Source organism: Vombatus ursinus, unplaced genomic scaffold (assembly GCF_900497805.2).
Source record: "Vombatus ursinus unplaced genomic scaffold, bare-nosed wombat genome assembly UNPS02014770.1, whole genome shotgun sequence".
Taxonomy (NCBI): domain Eukaryota; kingdom Metazoa; phylum Chordata; class Mammalia; order Diprotodontia; family Vombatidae; genus Vombatus; species Vombatus ursinus.
This window is the reverse complement of record NW_020954548.1, coordinates 39005726-39023304: the sequence shown is the minus strand read 5'-3', so window position 1 is coordinate 39023304 and position 17579 is coordinate 39005726. Positions and strand designations below refer to the sequence as shown.

At 47.1% G+C, this 17579-nt stretch overlaps 1 protein-coding gene across 1 annotated transcript; it reads left to right on the top strand.

The window, feature by feature from the left end:
• The first annotated feature begins 11423 nt into the window (after nt 1-11423).
• Nucleotides 11424-17541, top strand: FAM173A (family with sequence similarity 173 member A). The gene is made up of 6 exons (XM_027862976.1): nt 11424-11631; nt 14248-14411; nt 14495-14599; nt 15365-15505; nt 16469-16519; nt 17042-17541. The coding sequence occupies exons 2-6, from the start codon at nt 14250-14252 to the stop codon at nt 17240-17242; spliced, it is 660 nt and encodes a 219-aa protein (XP_027718777.1). The 5' UTR covers nt 11424-11631; nt 14248-14249; the 3' UTR covers nt 17243-17541.
• Nucleotides 17542-17579: the final 38 nt, after the last annotated feature.

The following is a 17579-nucleotide window of genomic DNA, read 5'->3' as shown; positions in this document are numbered from 1 at the left end:
CTTAGTGGTTTCTTCCTGCTTTCATTGGAGGGTTGGGGCTCGGCTGGTGAAAGCACTGGGGGGAAAGGGCCAGACATCATTGTCCTGGTTATTTTCCTCCTCTTCCAAAGGCCCCTTCTCAGTCTGGGTTCTCCAGCGTTCAGAGCCTATTTACTGGGGCTTCTTAGGCAAACCCCTTGGGGGAAAGGAACTGAATTCAATGAAAGGAACATTTGGGGGTGGGGTAGATTAGGGTGTGAAATGACTTGAAGAGAGTCAGATCCCCTTTCCCTTGGTACCTTATTTATTGTTGTGTCCCTTTCTACACAACTTATCTTCCCCTGTCTTCCAAGCCTATAGTGGCCCTCACTCACAGCCTTGTACATGTTGTTTCTATTAACCTTCACCCTGTATTTTAGGTGTTTGACAGTACATATATATATATATATATATATATATGTATGTAAAATACTGGCCATCCCAGGACACATGCACTCTCTCAAACACAGGCTCTCACACCCACCCACATGCTCCTTGCACATTCTCTCTCTCTCTGTCACTCACACACACTCACACACACACACACACACTTTCCTTCTTTATCTTGCACTGAAGTCGTCTCAGTTCTCTCAACTCCTGCATTTTATAGCCGCCCACGATGGGAGCTGATAAATGGGTTAAAACTCCCACTTCCTGACACACACGGGAGGAACATCTTCCCCCAGCCACTCTTCTCCATCTCTGAGAACTGAAGCTGGAAGGATGGAGAGATTCCTGGAGGCTGAGCTCACACTGGCCACCATCCAGGAAGGCAACTGAGGGGATAAGGAGAGGAAGATGCCCTCTCTCTTTTTCTCTCCCTCTCTTTCTCTCCCTCTCTTTCTCTCTTTCTCCCTCTCCCTCCCCCCGCCTTTTCCCTCTCCCTCTCCTTTTTCTCTTAGAGCTCACATCTCAGAGAGACAGACCAAGCACACAAACTCAGTTTTCAGAGTTCTCCTGGGTGGTAGGGTTAATCCAAATAGAGTAAGAATGCCTGGAGAGAGCTTCAAGCACAGAGGGAGGCAGAGAAAGAGGGAAGATCAGCAGAAAGGAGTGAATGTTCCCTAGAAAGAGCTGGATCCAAAAGCCTGTTTCCTTGAGATTTAGAGCATCTTATGAATGGTATACTGGCCTGAAATTCAGAACTCCTGGAGTTGGTTGAATTTTGTCTCAGCTTTGACTTTGAATGACTGGTAAAAAGTCACTTCCCCCTTTTAGTGCCCTAGTCACCCCGTCTGTAAAATGGGGATAGTCATCTTTGGCTCTGGCCCACCTCTGGGGATGAATGAGAGGATGTCTGTGATGTGCTGGGAGCTCCTCAGTGGTGGTGAACGTGAGATGAATTCTCAATACCATCGGCATTCTGTCTTGCTACTTGCTAGAGGAGAAAGCAGGTTTGCAAGAGAGAATAGGAGAATAAGGTGTGGGTGGGGAAAAGGGAGCACTCTAAATGTGGAGGACAGTGTGAGGATGTCTTGTGGATTGAGGAGGGTGGGAGAGGGAGCAAGAGGGAACCCCATCCTTGGCCCAAGCTTGGCCTGTGAGGCAAGGGCTCTCACCCTACTTTCTGCAGTCCAGCACATTCCAGGGAAGAATGTGCCACTTGTTGCTGAATTTCCTTGCAGGGGCCGGGGAGCTGTTTCACCCAGCTGGGCTAAGGGCTCAGGGCTCTCCTCAAACCTCCCCCCCCAACTTGCCAGCCCCGGAGGGGGAGCCACACAATGGGGTCTCTAAGGAGATGTTTCCCGCCACTTCCCCCCATTGTCGCCCTTTCTCTCCCTCCCCCATCCCTTCCTCCTTGCTTTTTCAGGCAGATAAAGGGCTGAATTGGTGAATTGGTGGGTTACAAAGAAGAGGCCACACAAAGCCTGAAAGAGGCAGAGGACTGTGGCTGCTTCTCCTGTCTCTTCCCCCCCCCCCAATTATGAAGCCAAAGCCAGGAAGAAGGATGACCCCAGAGTCCCTCTGGTGGCATAGTTGACTTCCTCCCAGTCCCCTGTGATAGGGGGAGAACCCTACCCCCCCCCCCAGTCTCCCACCCCACCCCCCAGCCTGAGTGAGGAGAGAGTGCCTATTGGAAAAAAAAAAAAAGACCAAAACAGCAGCTGGAGTTATGTTGGAGAAAATGCCAGGATCACATATCATATCAAGGTTTCCCTCACCCCCTTCTGAGGCCCCAAGGTACTCTGTTGGTGGAGAGAGAGTTGGTACCAGCACAGGGGATTAAGGACAAATGTGTGTGTGGGGAGCTGGGAGAATCAAGATGAGTTCAGGGGAAGCAGCTGGGGGCAACAAGAGATAAAGGAGGCTCTGCCCAAGGCTCCCCCTCCTATCACTATTTCTAGAGAGGAGGGAAACTAGGCCTCACAGTGAGCATGACCTGGGTTCAGGGTTCACCTCCGAAACACGTTCCCTGACGGAGGTGTTCTTAATGTTTCTAGACATTAGGGTCTAGAGACTGCCTGAGGTGGTCTCTCTGGGCTAGGATGCAGAGCCGCCCGGCTAAAAACGACAGAACAGGAAGCTGTGTTCTAAAGCATCCAAGCCTTCAGGCCAGGGAGAAAAGAGCATCTTCCCTAAAAGTCACTGGTTCCACAGAGGCCAGGATTCAGGACCAGGCTCTGGCCCAACTTGTCCTATGGAATTGCATCCCAGTGTCTGAAACCATCCGTTTCCTGGTAACCAGTGGCCCTCACTTAGTCTTTCAAGAGATGACAGTCGACAAGACAGCTAAACAAGATTCACTGCTGAAAGCTTGAGGCTGGAGTTAAAGCTTAGAATCTGTGTTCTCATCTAGCGGTGACATGAGCTGGGTCATCTTGGGAAGTCACCTCAACTCTGGTCTTCAGATTCCTGATCTGTAAAATTAGGGGCTTAAACTAGTTGATTTATAAGGTCTCTCCCAGCTCTAAATTAACTATCCCTATCACTAACCCTGATCCCGCTGCTCCACCTTCTACCTAAACCTGAGGGTGGCAGTAGGCCTTGGTGGAGTCAGGAAAACCTGAATTTGAATCCTGCCTCAGGCTATATGACCCTGGTGGAGTCATTTAATTTCAGTGTCAGTTTCCTTATCCGAAAAATGGAGATAATATAATAGCACCTACCTCAGGGTTTTTCTGTGGACCAAATGAGAAAAATGGCATTTATAAAATGCTTTGCAAGCCTTAAGATGCTATGTAAATGTCACCTTTTAATATTCACATCACCTATAGTACCCACCCACATATCTGAGCCTGCACTTGCTTGGGAGTTCTGGCCCTGGAAACGATTGGTAGTGAAGAGAGTACAACTGATTTCTTTTTTTTCCAGAGAGAAAAAAAAAGGGGGTAGGTGAGGTGGTGGGCTGCATTGGGCTAGAAGAGCCTACCTACTCATCTTCACCATGGGATGATGACTCCAGAGGGATCATGATTTTTTTTCAATCAAAGCTGTAGGTCTTTTGCCCACAAGGAAGGGTTGAAAAATGACTCTCTGGTTTTGCTTTCTGTCCGGGGTTTTCACTGCTGGTTCTATTAACTGCACTGGTAGAAATGTTGAGACTGAGATTGGTCTTCATGGAAGAAGATGCGTGTGAAAGAACGTGTGGGTGTGAGTACCTTCCTGTGCCTCTGGTGGCAAATGTGATCCCACATGCATGTGTACCCCAGTGTATGTTGTGGGGGTGGGTGCACGTTGACAAGGGTATGGAGTAAGGTTCTACAAGAATGTCTGGGACTCATCTCGGGTGAGGCTGTGGGTGTGTGAGAAAGTGGTCTGCATGCCTGGGAGCTTTTCTGTGTAATTGGTTCTTGGACAAGAGTGTAGAGAATTAAGTACAAATTCCACATGTGGCTTCCTGGGACTCATTCTGCTATTGATCCGCACCAGACTAATCCTTCTAAGGTTTAGAAGGGGCAGCCTCTTGTCACCCCAGGGTGGCAGGGCCAGTAATGAATAGCAGTCTCCAAAGGGGAAGGGCTATTGTGCGTGGGCTTGGGCTGAGGTCTCTGGGCCTGCTCTCTCTCCATTACTTAGAACATTGCCAGGTCACTTCTATTTTCTGGAGCTGTTCCCAAGGTCCAGGGCTTTCCCATCATCTGGGAGTGCGTAGCTGCAGAAATCTTAAGTGGCAGCCTCAGCCAGGGCCCCATGTGGGGGTGGGGGAGGTAGGCAGTGTGTGCTTGGGAAGCTAAATGAGATGGCTCTCTGCCCTGAGGCCTAGGGCACTCGGTCCTCTCCCTGAGGCTATGTCCAGTGCCTGGGAATGGGCTCAGGATTTTGAGTACTCAGGTGGGCTTGGGAAATAGCCTTCTCTCATCTAAGCTGCTCTTTCTCCTTTTGGCTGTTGGCTCTCAGGGCTGCGGCTGAGATTGCAGGCAGCTGGGGAGGGAGCTATTCCCAGCACATAGTGACAAATTCCTGACATTCATGGCTACTTTACAGCATGGAGGAGGGAAAAAAAAAAGACCTAGGAGGGTAAAAGATTAAAGGTCTTTAGGTCTGAGAGGTTTCCTACCAGGAGCATAAAAGCCTCTCCACTCAGTCCTCACCTGCCCCTGTTTAAATCCTTTGGAATCCAAATAGTGGCCCCTCTTCCCACCCTCAGGCTGGGAAAGGTCATTTCTTTGGTATTCCTAAATCCCTTTATACACGTTGCCTAGGGTGGGAAATCTCTCCAGTTTCTTTCTCTCCCTGGACAACTGGAAAATTCAGAAGTGAGGAGTCATAAGGATCCAACCCGAACCCAGGGAACGGCCTTGCTCTGCCAATCCCTCCTCCCCCACCCCCTCCACCTCCCCTCCTCTCACATTTCCTGTCCTCCCAACTGGGCGCAGGCGCCTCGTTTTCTCCCCTCACTTCATTTTCAGTTTCACTTACACATCATCTTTCTTAACCTCAGCCCCCTTGCTAAGTCCTTTGGCCTTTATTTCTGTTGGCCTCTCTCTCCTCCCCAAGGGCTCACTCGGTCTCCACACTCCCTTTGCCTCAATACTTCCCCGTTTTCCTGCTCTCTCTGTACTACACCCGCTCGCCCCCCACTCCCCCCTTTCTCTTTGCCTGATTTTCCATCAGATTTCAAGCTAATTGCCTCCAGCTGCAGGAGAGAACCGGAAAATCAGAGAAGTCTCCGTGGCGGTTCATTTGGCTGGTGTTAGGGCTCAAGATGGTTTCATTTAGCGAAGCCCTATTTGGTTCTCCCAGAACAGGAGCTAGGAGGGGCCAAGGCCCCAGCCCTAATTAGGGGTGGCTGGTGGAAAGAGTCCTGAGTATAAAGTTTATCACCCTCTTTGCGCTTCTCTAGGCCCACTATGATCAACAACCCCTCCAGCTCCCAGTGCATCTGTCCTTCCTCTCTGGACCCAATTCAAATCGCCTAAACCCAGTGATTATGCCTTTCCACAGCATGTTGGACTTAAGCAAAATGCTTTCTCAGCAGAAATTTCCATAGCCTTTCCACTGCTTATGAGCTTTGATGGTGACAGCAGCACAGACAAGAGGGGTATGAAAGGCTAGGGCATGAAGCTAACTAATGATGGAATTCAGGAGGTTGACTCCCAGTCCCATATTAAGCTCCCTCCCCCATTTGAAAGTGGGCGAGAAGGCCTGTCTGCTGGCCCTTTGGGAAAAGATTTCTGACTTCCTGTAAATTCCCCACCTGGACCACCAGAGAAAAGAGCTTTGGCCAATATAATATGGTGGAAAGATCTGAGCTCCAGTCCCAGCTCTGCCACCTACTATCTGTCAGTCAATAGGCATTTCTGCTTATTAGTGTTCTGTCTTTTAAGAATATGAAAGGATGACTGACTCTTTCTGGAATATTTTCAAAAATCAGAACTTAAAAATCAGCTTAACGTGTACCAGGCACTGGGTTAAGAGCTAGGGCTACAAAGAAAGGCAAAAACATGGTCCTTGCCCTCATGGGGTTTCCATTCTAGTCAGGGAGACAACATGCAAACAACTATGTACATATAACATGCATACAGAGTAGACGGAAGGTAAGCTTGGAAGGCAGAGAAAAGGACCAGGAAATAACCTCTAGCAGAAGGGGAGATTTGAGCTGAATCTTGAGGGAAGAGAACCCAGAAGACCAAAGGGAAGAGGGAAAGCATTCTAGGCACAGGGTAGAGATAGTGAAAATAGGTGGATTTGGGAGATGGAGGGTCATGTAAGGAATGGTTTGAAGGTGTTGCTGTTAAGGGGAGGAAAGTATGTAAAAAGATTAAATGGAACAGGAAGGGATCAGGTTGTGAAGGGCTTTAAAAGCCAAATAGGATTTTGTATTTGATTCTCCAGGTAATCAGGAGTCATTGGAGTTTGAGTAGGGAAGTGACATGGTCAGACCTGCACTTTAAGAAAATCACTTTGGTGGCTGAATGGAAGATGAACTTGAGGGGGAAAAGACTTGAGGCTGGAAGACCAGAAAGCTCCTTCAATAGTTTATGCTGGAGGTGATGGAGAACCCCTGCACCAAGATGGTGGCTACATAAGTAGAGAGATGTTATGAAGGTAGATATGATGAGACTTGGCTATAGATTGAATATGTGGAGAGACGAGTGAAGGATGATGACACTGAGGTTATGAGCCTGGGTGACTGGTACGATGGTGATGTCTTAAACAGTAGTAAGGAAGTTGGGAAGAGGTAAGAGTTTGGGAAGAAAGAAAATGAGTTCTGTTTTGGTTCTGTTGAATTTGAGAGGGGCCTATGAGACATCCAGTTTGAGATGTCCAAAAAAGAAGTTGGTGATACATAGGCATGTGTATGGGCTGTGCTGGGGTATGACTGGGGCCTCTTGCTGTGATAGGGCCACCTGTGATCTGAAGCCTGTAGCAACAGGGGTGTCTTTCCCTATCTCTGGGAATGCCTGGTTATTGCAGCTGTTGCTGCTTCTCCTGTTTCTTCCTCTTCTCTGATGCAGGAGGAAGATGCAGGTTTATCTAGTAACTTGGTCACCTGGAAGTCTGAAGCCCCTCTGCCACCTTCCTTCTGAATCTCTCTGAGGTGTTGCCTGGACTGTTCTCATGGTGCTGCTTATGTCCCTATCAGGATTGATTAGATGGTTATCTGCCCTCCTCCCCACCCCTAGAATGTCCTGTAGCCAGGTCAGGGAAAAATCAGACATTTTTTTCCCCTTTGACTTTGCCTGGCTAATTTGTTTTAGTGTGGGACTCTGGGGCTGTGGTTGATTCAGGCAAATAAGACAAAATATGAAAAATTTTAAGCTTTAAAAGGATGTATGTACCCTGCTCCTTAGGCAAAATGTGGGAACAGGGGTACAGTCCAGGTGGTGCTTTTTTTTTTTTTAGACAAGATAAGGCTAAAAAGGTTATTCTATATTTGGGGTAAGGGAAAGGGTTTGATTAAAAGGAGCACTTTGCAAAGTTTGTACTTTTAAAGTTTAGCTGTTAATTTTAAAAATTGAGCTTAGTTAAATTTTAGTTTGTTTGATGAATAAAATATATCCTTTATGAATGAGAATTCAATAAATGTTTGTCTCTAAAAAATAAATACAATTCCCTGGGCACATATGCTAATATGTGCTAATGACATGTGCTATACATGCCTGGAACATGGAACCATTCTCATGATGTTTAGAGATAAGCAAATCTGATTCTTCAGGAATTTGGTCACCAGCTTTGAAAAGCAGCATCGTAAAGCTAGTGGAAAACTCAAGTCTCTTTCTTCCCATTTTCCTTTTAGAGAACCTTCTTGCTAAACAGGGAAAGATAAGATTTTACAACAGCAAGGAACTTGAGAGATCAACTAGTCCAAAAGCCTCAACTTTCAAATGAGTAACTTGAAGTCCAGAGAAGCTCAAGGTCACAAGGCTCACATGTGGCAGACCTAGGAGTCAAATCCAGGCTTCAATCAAGAAATATTTTTTAAGCACCTACTTAAAAGGATGTTCTGCGCTAGGATAAGCACTAGGGTTACTAAGACAAAAGATGAACCAGTCCTTGTCTGTCTTTAAGGAGCTTATCAAAGGAAGTATATTAAAAAATAAATACAAGGTAATATTTTTTTTGAGGAGTGAAAAAAATTAGCAGGTGGAGGGATTAGGAAAGGCTTCATGGGAGAGGCAATATTTGAGCTGTGATTTGAAAGAAGCTAGGATTCCTAATCCAGTACTCTTTCTACCCCACCAAAAGGTCAAACAATGAGTTGGGTTCCCTTCAAACTAAAACTGTACCATTCATTCTCTGCCTCTCAGACTTTCAGCTCTCTGAAATACCCTTGGCTGTATACCTAAGAGTGAACTAAACTGTGAGGGTGAGGGTGGTTGACTCCTTTTGTGGGCCCCCAAACATGGCTAGATTAGAGAATTTAAGAATTAACCATGGCATACAGGATAATGGGCTGGACTTGAAAATCAATGAAACCAGAGTTCCATTGCCTCCTCTGATACTACTAAATAGCTGTGTTACTGTTTACAAATTATATCACCTCTGAGTCTCAAGTTTCCTCATCTACAAAATGGGGATGGAGATAGTTGCTGTATCTACCTTACAAGGCTGTTGTGATAATCAAATATGATAATGTATGTAAATGTCAATCTTTCAAGATGGAACCTCAAAGGAAAGAGCTTTGTTTTAATTTAGCACTGGTTTTTAAGTGCTCTGAGGGACAGAAAAGAATAGAATGGGTGGACACCTGGAAGGAGAAAATTCCAGATGAATTCTGATTTGGGGAGATGGAAGAGATGGGGAAAGTAGCATAGGAAAGGAGATAAGGGGTTAAGGGGGGGTTGGATCAGAAGAAAAGGCCTTTATATCACCTATTAGGAAAGCAACCTTCTCTGACTATCACAGTCTCTTCCCACTTCCCCCTGACTCGTGCCTCTGTCCTTTAGATCATCAAAACAACGGTGATGTGGTATAGAACAGGCACTGGGGCCGGGGCTGATGACATCGGTGTAGCAAAAAGAACCTGAATTAAGTATCAGAAAGTATTAAAGCTGCGGTCTCTTCACTTTATTGCCCTACAGATCTGTCCACTAACCCCTTTCCCATTCCCATTCCTTCAGGAAAAGAAGCCAAAGCCCTTGATGCTCTATGACCATTAGGCCTACTGTCTGTTTCCCAGTGTTTGTGGAATGGGCCATTCCAGCAGCCTCTGGCCCACTGGGCCTTACCACCTGCCCTGCTGACCCCTGGGCATCTGCTCCGAAGTTGTATCCTCCTTTACGCGTTGTCTCCATCAGGTAGAATGTGAGCTCCTAGAGGGCAGGGAGTGTCTAATTTCCATTTGTATCCCCAGAAACTAGTATAGTGCTTGGCTCTTAATAAATGGTTTTTTGGGTCCCCCCCCCATTCATTCCTTCATCTTGTTTGGCCTCAAGTTTCCTTGTCTGTAAAGTGGAGATCTGAGGGTCAAATAAGGTTGATATATGTGAAATGACTTTGTAAATTTTAAAGGCCCATATAAATCTAAGAGATTATGATTATTATTAATACTGTGCCAAGATAGAGAGTACTGCTGTGCCTTTATTTTTGGCGTTCATCAAAAAACATTAACTACTGTTGTATATGAAGCAGCATGGTGCAGTGAATTGAGATCCAGGATGGATTCAAAACAAGTCCTACTTCTGACATGATGGCTTTGTGACCCTGGGCAAGTCATCTGAACTCTTAAATGCTCTAGGCTACTCTTTAAGAATGAGGGGTGATGACATACATAGGTGGAAGGAGTTTCCTCCCTGGAAGTTCCCCTACACCAGTGAAATCACAGGTCCGGTCTCTATTCTTATCATTTGCAAGCATCCACTAAATTAGTCTTTCTCTGATGCCATATAATGGTGCAGAAATGACCCTGGGATCCATAAGGTTATGTCATCAGGATGCAAAGTAGGGCAGGTGCTGCTAAACCAGTACAGGCCTAGTAAAAGAACCAGCCTAGTTCATCCTGGAGAAGCCCAGCGCCAAAAGTGGACCACCAGACAATGAGCATTTTTGGCTACAACAACTCCAGCAGACCACCTACTAGGTTTGCGAGTTGCAGCAGTAAAGGGAGTACCAAATGGCCACATAGAGGAAAATCATGCAATTTTCTCAAGTATTGTCTTTGGAGCCCTGGACTTGGAACTAGCAGAGGTGTGGAATGTTAATATATAATGAGCTCTGTTTTTTCCTTTGAGATTAGGCACCAAGCGGGGTGGTGGTGGTGGTGGTGTGTGTGTGTGTGTGTGTGTGTGTGTGTGTTGGTGTGGGGGATGTGGTGTAGTGGTGGTGGTGAGTTTTCCTCCCTCAACACCCGGTCCTCCCCATTCTGAAAGGACTCTTCTGGAGAACTGCTTGGTCACAAGCAACAATAGCTCTCTTTGTGTGTACAGGAATCAGGCACTTGAATCAGGACTGTGAACCGAAAACTGGAATGAGCTGCTTTGCTTTAGGTTGCTGAACCCCAACATTCATTATTATTTTTTTTAACTGAATCAATGATTTTTTAAGATTCAAAATCTGGGGGCCTTCCAGATAAACCCGGGGCTGAGTTTTGGGTATCCCTCTTCCCTGTCTCAGTAAGGTGGTCAGTGCGGTGTAAAGTCTAGAGCAGGGGACCTGGGCTTTTTAATGAATACTCTGGTACTCGGTTTCCTTACTCATAATAGGAAGGGGTTGGGGTGGTCCCCTTTTTGCATTTATACCCCCAGCACCTAGCATAGTACCTGATACACAACAAGGACTCCAGAAACGTTTTTGAGTGGTGGTCCAAAGTTTAGCTAAACCAACAACCTCTTACATGAAGCTTTTCCTGATTTTCCCAGCTCCTAGTGCTGTCCCACCCCGTTTATTTCTTGCATATTTCTTATATACCTGTGTGTGTACCTGTTGTGTGCCACCACCCCTCCTCCACAAAATGTAAGCTCCTCGAGGGCAGGGGCTGTCCCACGTCGGTCTTTGTGCTCCAAATACTTAGGACTGTGCCTGGAACCCAAGAGGTGTTTAATAAATGCTTGTCTTGCACTGATTAGATCAAATGAGCCGGAAAGTTCTTACAGCTCTGTTTAATAACGTCAAGAAAGGGCCAAACCGGCGGGGCACGTCTGGGGCTAACCAGAAGATAACTAACTCCCCAGGTTTCCGTATCCCCAACCTCCTCTGGTCAGCCGCATAGATAAAGGAAGGCTGACCACGTGCTCCTCCCCGTGCTGGCTGACCGTTAGGTGCCCGGGGAAGGAGGGGCGCGTTCCCCGAGCGAGCGCACGCGCTCCACTTTCTCGTCCCTCCTCGCCTCCGCCCGCCCCCGCCCCACCCCTCGTCGTCTCCCAGGTGACCGTGAACGATGCGACCAGTCTGCTCTCTCGACCTCCACATTCGACTCTTGCGCACGCGCTCCACTTCCCAAGGAGGTCACGCGCCTGGCCGGCACGACCCGGCAGCGCACTCTCTTCCGGTTGAGAGTTGGCGACCTGCCTGTGCTTCTGCTCACCCCCGCCCCCTTCGCCCCAACGGCTGCGGCCCTGCTGAGGGGATTGGTCCCGAACTCGAGAGGGGGGGCCCTGGGATCCAGGCAGGACAGAGTGGACGGAGAATCAGGGTTGCCTGCTGCTTCCGGAGGGTGTTGTGGCCGAATCCTCCCCCGCAGGAGCGGTGGTGAAGGGGAGCGGGGTCCGATTCCGGGCCGCCCCTCATGAGGTGGGAACTTGGAAGGGAGGGCGGATGGCGCTGCTGCAGCCCGAGAGACTCCGCCCCAGGCCTCCCCCCTCCCCCAGGCTCCTGAAGCGGAGGAAAGGGCCTGCAGGAGCAGGTGCGGGGGGCAGGCCTGAGCCGGGCGTCTGAAGGTCTCCCCAGGCTGAGCGGGCGCGTGTGTGCCCCGGGCCTCAGCGCGGCCCCAGCCTCGCGAGGGGATTCTCATCCCTCTTTAAAGATGCGGAGGCTCAGGGAGAGGAAGGTCACACACTCCGTAAGCCATAGAGAGCTGCCAGAGGCGTCAGAGATCATCCAGTATTATACCCCCAGTTTGCAGATGGGGAAACTGAGGTCCAGGCAGGGAAGTGCCATGAAGAGGCCCATAGCGCCCAGATCTCCAGTGTCCGCTGGAGGGGGAAGGATTATTAGGCACATTTTTATTTTTTATTTTATTTTTTATTTTTAGGCAAATGGGGTTAAATGACTTGCCCAGGTTCACACAGCTCCTGACTTCAGGGCCGGTGCTCTATCCACTACACCACCTAGCTGCCCCTAGGCACACTTTTCTACTTTGTACTGACACTTCTTACTCTTTCTCCTGCCCCCGTTTCCCTTCCCCCCAAGCACATTTACTCATTGAGAGACTTCTCTACTGGGGCTGGTTTGAAGGGATGGGGTTGGAGGCTCGCATAGGGGTTTCCTTTCAGCCCAGAGTGTCTTTCCCCACAGTTAGATCATTCTGGGAAAAATAGAAGGGCTGAGTGGAGCTGTAGAAAAGGAACACCGTTAATATTATTTTAGGCTCCATTAAGAATGGCACAGTCTCTAGTGGATGGAGCACTGGCCCTGGAGTTAGGAGGATCTGAGTTCAAATACGGCCTCAGACAGATGATACTTAACTAGCTGTGTGACCCTGGGCAAGTCGCTTAACCTGATTGCCTCACCCCCCCCCCCCAAAAAAAGGAAGTAGCACGGTCTCCAGGAGGTGGGGTGGGGAGGGGGGAATGTGATAAATAGGCCCGATGTATTCTATCTACCTTGCCCCCCCAGACTACATTTGGAATATTTCCATTCGGGACACTACATTTAAAGGAGCATTTCTAGCATCCAAGTGGGCCTTTGATGAAGGCCCATATTCACGCCTTATAGGGATCAATGAAAGGAATTGGGGGTCATTTGGAGAAAACATGGAGAGACATGATAGCTGACTTCAACTATTTGAGTGGTTGTCAAATGGAGGAATGGACTTGTTCTGCTCCACCTCAGAGGACAGAACTAGAAGCAATAGGTGAAAGTATCAGAGAGCCTGATTTAGGATCTCTAGGAAGGAAAAACTAGCAAACAATTTTCTAACAAAAATGGAAGTAGGATGCCTTCCAAAGTAGTGGGTCCTGTCACTGTAGGTCATCAAAGAAAGGCTTGATGACCATGATTTGGTTAGAGAGTCTTCTCTGAATGACTTAAAATGTTAATTTACTTGTCTGATTTGTTGTAGAAGGGATTCTTATTAAGTTATATTTTGGACTAGATAGTCTAACCCAACTCTCAGATTCTGAATCTTGCTTTAGGCAAGTGTTAAAAATTGCATGCATAAAGGACAAACAAGGTTGAGGGAAGGGGTGATTATAAAAGGATACATCACATCAGTTCCTTTAAATAGCAAATCCAAATAGCATTTTAAAATAGAGTTGGCATCATAGAATTTCATTTTAGACATTTTCATCATGATGGAAGGAGCCCAGGTTTGCAAACCTGGTTCTGCTACTGACTCATATGGGAACTTGAGCAAATTTCTTCCTCTTGCTGGGTGTCAGTGACTACTGCAAAATAGAGGGTGGAATTAGAGGCTTTCTTAAGGGAAAGCCCCTTCCATCTCTGACTTTCTATAATTTTGTAAAAATCTTTTTCCTAAAGTAAGGCACATCCACATTGCGTTACTCAGTCTTCTGTTGGAGATGGTGTGGAGTAGAGGGCTTAGGCTTTGTAGATGATTATAAGGGCATGGTTTGGGGGGTATTGAGGAGCTGGGAGTGAGCTGACTTGGGTTTTATACTTAATTCCTCTGATTTCATAATAAAGTCAATTATTTTAATAGCAATAATAAGCAGTTATTTTTCACCAGTGGTAATGATGATTTTTTTTTAAATTTTAGTGGGTTTTCTGTTGTACAAAAAGTCAGTATAGCTCTGGTACTTTAAAGTTTAAGAACCACTGTCTTAACTTGTGCTAATACCCTTACTTTTGAGCTCCAGTGGCTTCCAAAGTGGGTTGTTCTTTGTCAGATTGACCCAATATACTGGAGTTGGTCATACAATGGATTCTGCAGGCCAACTCAGCGGTTCTGAATCACACTTTTTTCCCTTTTATATGCTTGCCTGTAGAGTGGGGTGATTCATTATCAGTGTGATTATTCAGCTTTTTGTATGCCAGGGGCTTGACTGTCCTTGCTTTGACTGATAAGGTCCCTCCTCAAATAGGAGGGGGTTTGTGCCTAACAGGGTATAGACTTGGGAAACGGAGGGGGATTGGGAAGAGAGAGGAGAAGAGGTAAAACCAGGGACCAATAGAGAATAGGGGCCAAAAGGTGGGTATTGGAAGCTCCTCTACATACTGTTCCCCTAGAAATGGACCAAGATGATCCTGGAGAGGCCATGGCAGAACTACAAGAGCGCCACCTTGGGGGACTGGGTATCTTACAAGTGGCAGCTGGCACTGGCTTATTTGCCTATACCTTCTGGGCAGGGTTCCTTATGCCTGGTTTCCGCAGAGTGCCCCTGAAGCTTCAGGTAAGTTGGCCTCGGTGGGGAGAAGGGGAAGATGATAATTGAAGAGCAGCTTCAAAATTTGTGCTCTTTCTGTCTTTTTCCAGGTGCCATATGTCCCATCAAGTAGGCAGCAGGTAGAGAATGTTCTGAATGTTCTCCGGGGCCGCTCTGGCAAGATGGTGGACTTGGGCTCTGGTGATGGCAGGATTGTAAGAAGGAAAAAAAATCTCCCCTTTCTGCTCCTTCCCTTATCTGTTCTTTCTGGTTGGGTCATAGAGTTCCTTTCAGACTATTCTACTCTCAGTTCATTTCAGCATATTCTGCAAACATTTATTGACTACCTGTTATTAGCAGAGTCCAGCACTGGGGGATATATAGAGACAAACAATCATCACTACGCTCAAGGAGAGTCCAGTCTAGTGTTTTCAGGGGATGTTATTAGAGTATAGGGATAAAACGTACACATGGATTAGCTAATACGAAGTAGTATGAATTCATAAGAAAACTACAAACAAAATGTAATGAGAGATTTGTAGAGAGAGTGATCATTTCCAGTTCATGAGAGAGGGACAGGTTCATGGAGGAGATGGCATTGGAATTGGGTCTTGAGGGATGGGTAGGATTTCAGTGAGCTGAGGTCAAGGGGAAGAACATTCCAGGCAAAGGGAAGGGTATCAGCCAAAGCACTGAAGTAGTCCAAATTCAGAGAATAACGAGTAGGTCAGTTGGAGCTAGAATGTAGAGGCCTTGAGTGCCAGGTTAAAGAATAGGGTTTCTTTTCCTGTGTTCCATCTTTTAGGTCCCGGTTCCTTGCATCAGATGAGAGGCTCTTCTGGATACCATTCCCTCCGTGCTGCTTTTTCCCATTCCTATATTTGTTCAAGTTCATGACACCTAGCTTTGCCTTGTCTAGCCAACACCTTCCCTGATCCTTGAGGGATATGGAAGGGAGTGCTCGTTGTTTGGTACTACAGGTTTTGGCAGCATACAGACAAGGATTCTATCCTGTTGTGGGTTATGAACTGAACCCCTGGCTTCTTCAGCTTTCCCGGTTCTATGCGTGGCGGGCTGGTTGTGCTCAAAAGGTTTCCTACCAGAAGGAGGATCTCTGGAAGGTAATTGCAACTCTATACTCTTCCTTCTCTCTCCTTAGTTCTGGATTCCAGTTAGTTGGGGTGGGCAACCGGGGTGGGGGGGGGGGGCACATAAGTACTGATTGGCCCAGGAAACCAGCATGCTCAAAGCTAGAGTTATGAGACCAGGGCCAGTGACTTAGTGATTCTAGTTGTAGGAGGTAGCTATTTTATCCTTCTCCTCTTCCCACTCATCTTGAAGAGTTAAGAATTTTCAGACCTGGAAAGGATCCTAGAGACCATATGCTACACCCCCACCCCCCTCATTTTATAGAGGAGGAAACTGATAACCCAGAGAGGGGAAATAACTTCCCTAAGATCACAGTGAATTAGTGGCAAGCTGGGACTTTAACCCAGGTCTCCTGACTCACAGTTTAATCCTCTTTCCATGATCTTATTTTATCTAGCACCTTTAGTCAGATCTGTGTTAGAGGAGTAACTTAGATTTCCCAGCCACTTGGAAATGAGCTCCTTTCCTATTAGCTAAGTGATTCTGTGGCCTAAGGGCTCTAGACCTTTGGCCTCTTTGAATTGGTTAAATATAGTCTAGTTAGGATGACTTAAGATATTTCCTCACTTGCTAATAAGATACTTCCTTAGGTTTTAGGGACAGCAGAGCCGGATAGATGTTTTCAAAGGCTACAAACAATCATTGGTTTAGCATAACTTTGGCCTTGGAATTGGAGGCCATCAACAGAGGAAGAAGAGCAAGGGAAGATGCCTTAGGCCAATAGCCTGCTATATCCTGGTTCCCCTGGAGTTAAGAAACCATCTTGATTGCTGGGAACATGAAATATACACGTTTAGAGGTTTCTGGGCTCCCTAGTTAGAGCACAAAGGTTCCCTTTTCTAGGTGTTAACAAAAGTAGAAGACCTTTACAAAGCAGTCCCTTGTGGCTGTCATCTTGGCCTCATCTCTCCTAAGCAGCCCTATCTCTTCTACAGGTGAACCTGGCTGATTGCAAAAACGTCACAGTCTTCCTGGCTCCCGGTGTGGTATGTCTGAGCACTTTCAGAGGCTCTAGGGCCATGGGATTTGTTGAACTAAAATATTCCCAGGGCTAGGGAATGATTCAAACTGAAGTAATTGTTGCATTGTGGGCCAGTGCCCCATCTGTTTGGCTTCACAGCCGTCTGCTTGTTTCTCTAGCCGTCCCCATGAAAAATCAGCAGGCTGTTCCCAAATGGGCTGGCATTGGATGTTGCTAGGAACCCCAAAGACATCTCAAATGTCTGTGAGATGGAATGGGAACACTTTGGAGGAAAGCGTAGCAACCAGATTTAAAGATCCTTTGGAAGACCTTGTTTGACCCTAGGGTGGCAGACCAGCCACAGAGTTGCTAGCTTTGAACTTCAGCCTGCTGAAGCCAGATCAGCTTTTTCCTAGCTCCTATGACCCTGTGCCTCAAACCAGTCTATCCTATTACCAGGTCTCCTCACTACCCCTTCCCTCCCTGCTCCACCCCCCCAAATCCCCTTTGCAGGTTACTTCTCTTCTGACTTGGCCTTTTTCCACAGCTCCCTCTCCTGGAAACCAAATTCCTAGCGGAATTGCCCAACGAGGCCCGAGTGGTATCTGGTCGATTCCCCCTTCCCAGTTGGGAGCCAATAGCCACAGTTGGTGAGGGCCTGGACAAGGTTTGGGCTTATGATATTGGACTCATCCGGGAAAACATGGAGATGAGGGAAACTACCTTTCTACAGGGAACACCTGTCTAGGTTTTGGGGAAGTAGAGCTCCCTTCGTGAGAGGGGCACTCTACCTTATGCGTAAGGGTACCTTAGCAGCCTTTGTCTGAACCAAGGATTTCACCTCCCTTAACCACAGAGAAGCAGGATGTGCTCCAAGCTAGAACTGATCCTGGTCACTGTACTTGAGGCTCAGATAATTATTAGGAGCCAACATTGAGGGAAGTTCAGGATCACTTCTGAAGATTTTCATTGGCAACTCGAGGTCAAGAACTGAAATTTGTTTCCTGTAGTTCACATTTGAACACAATAAAAGTTTTTTCATTTTGATGCTCTCTTGACTACCACTGGACTAAGGATCCCCTCCT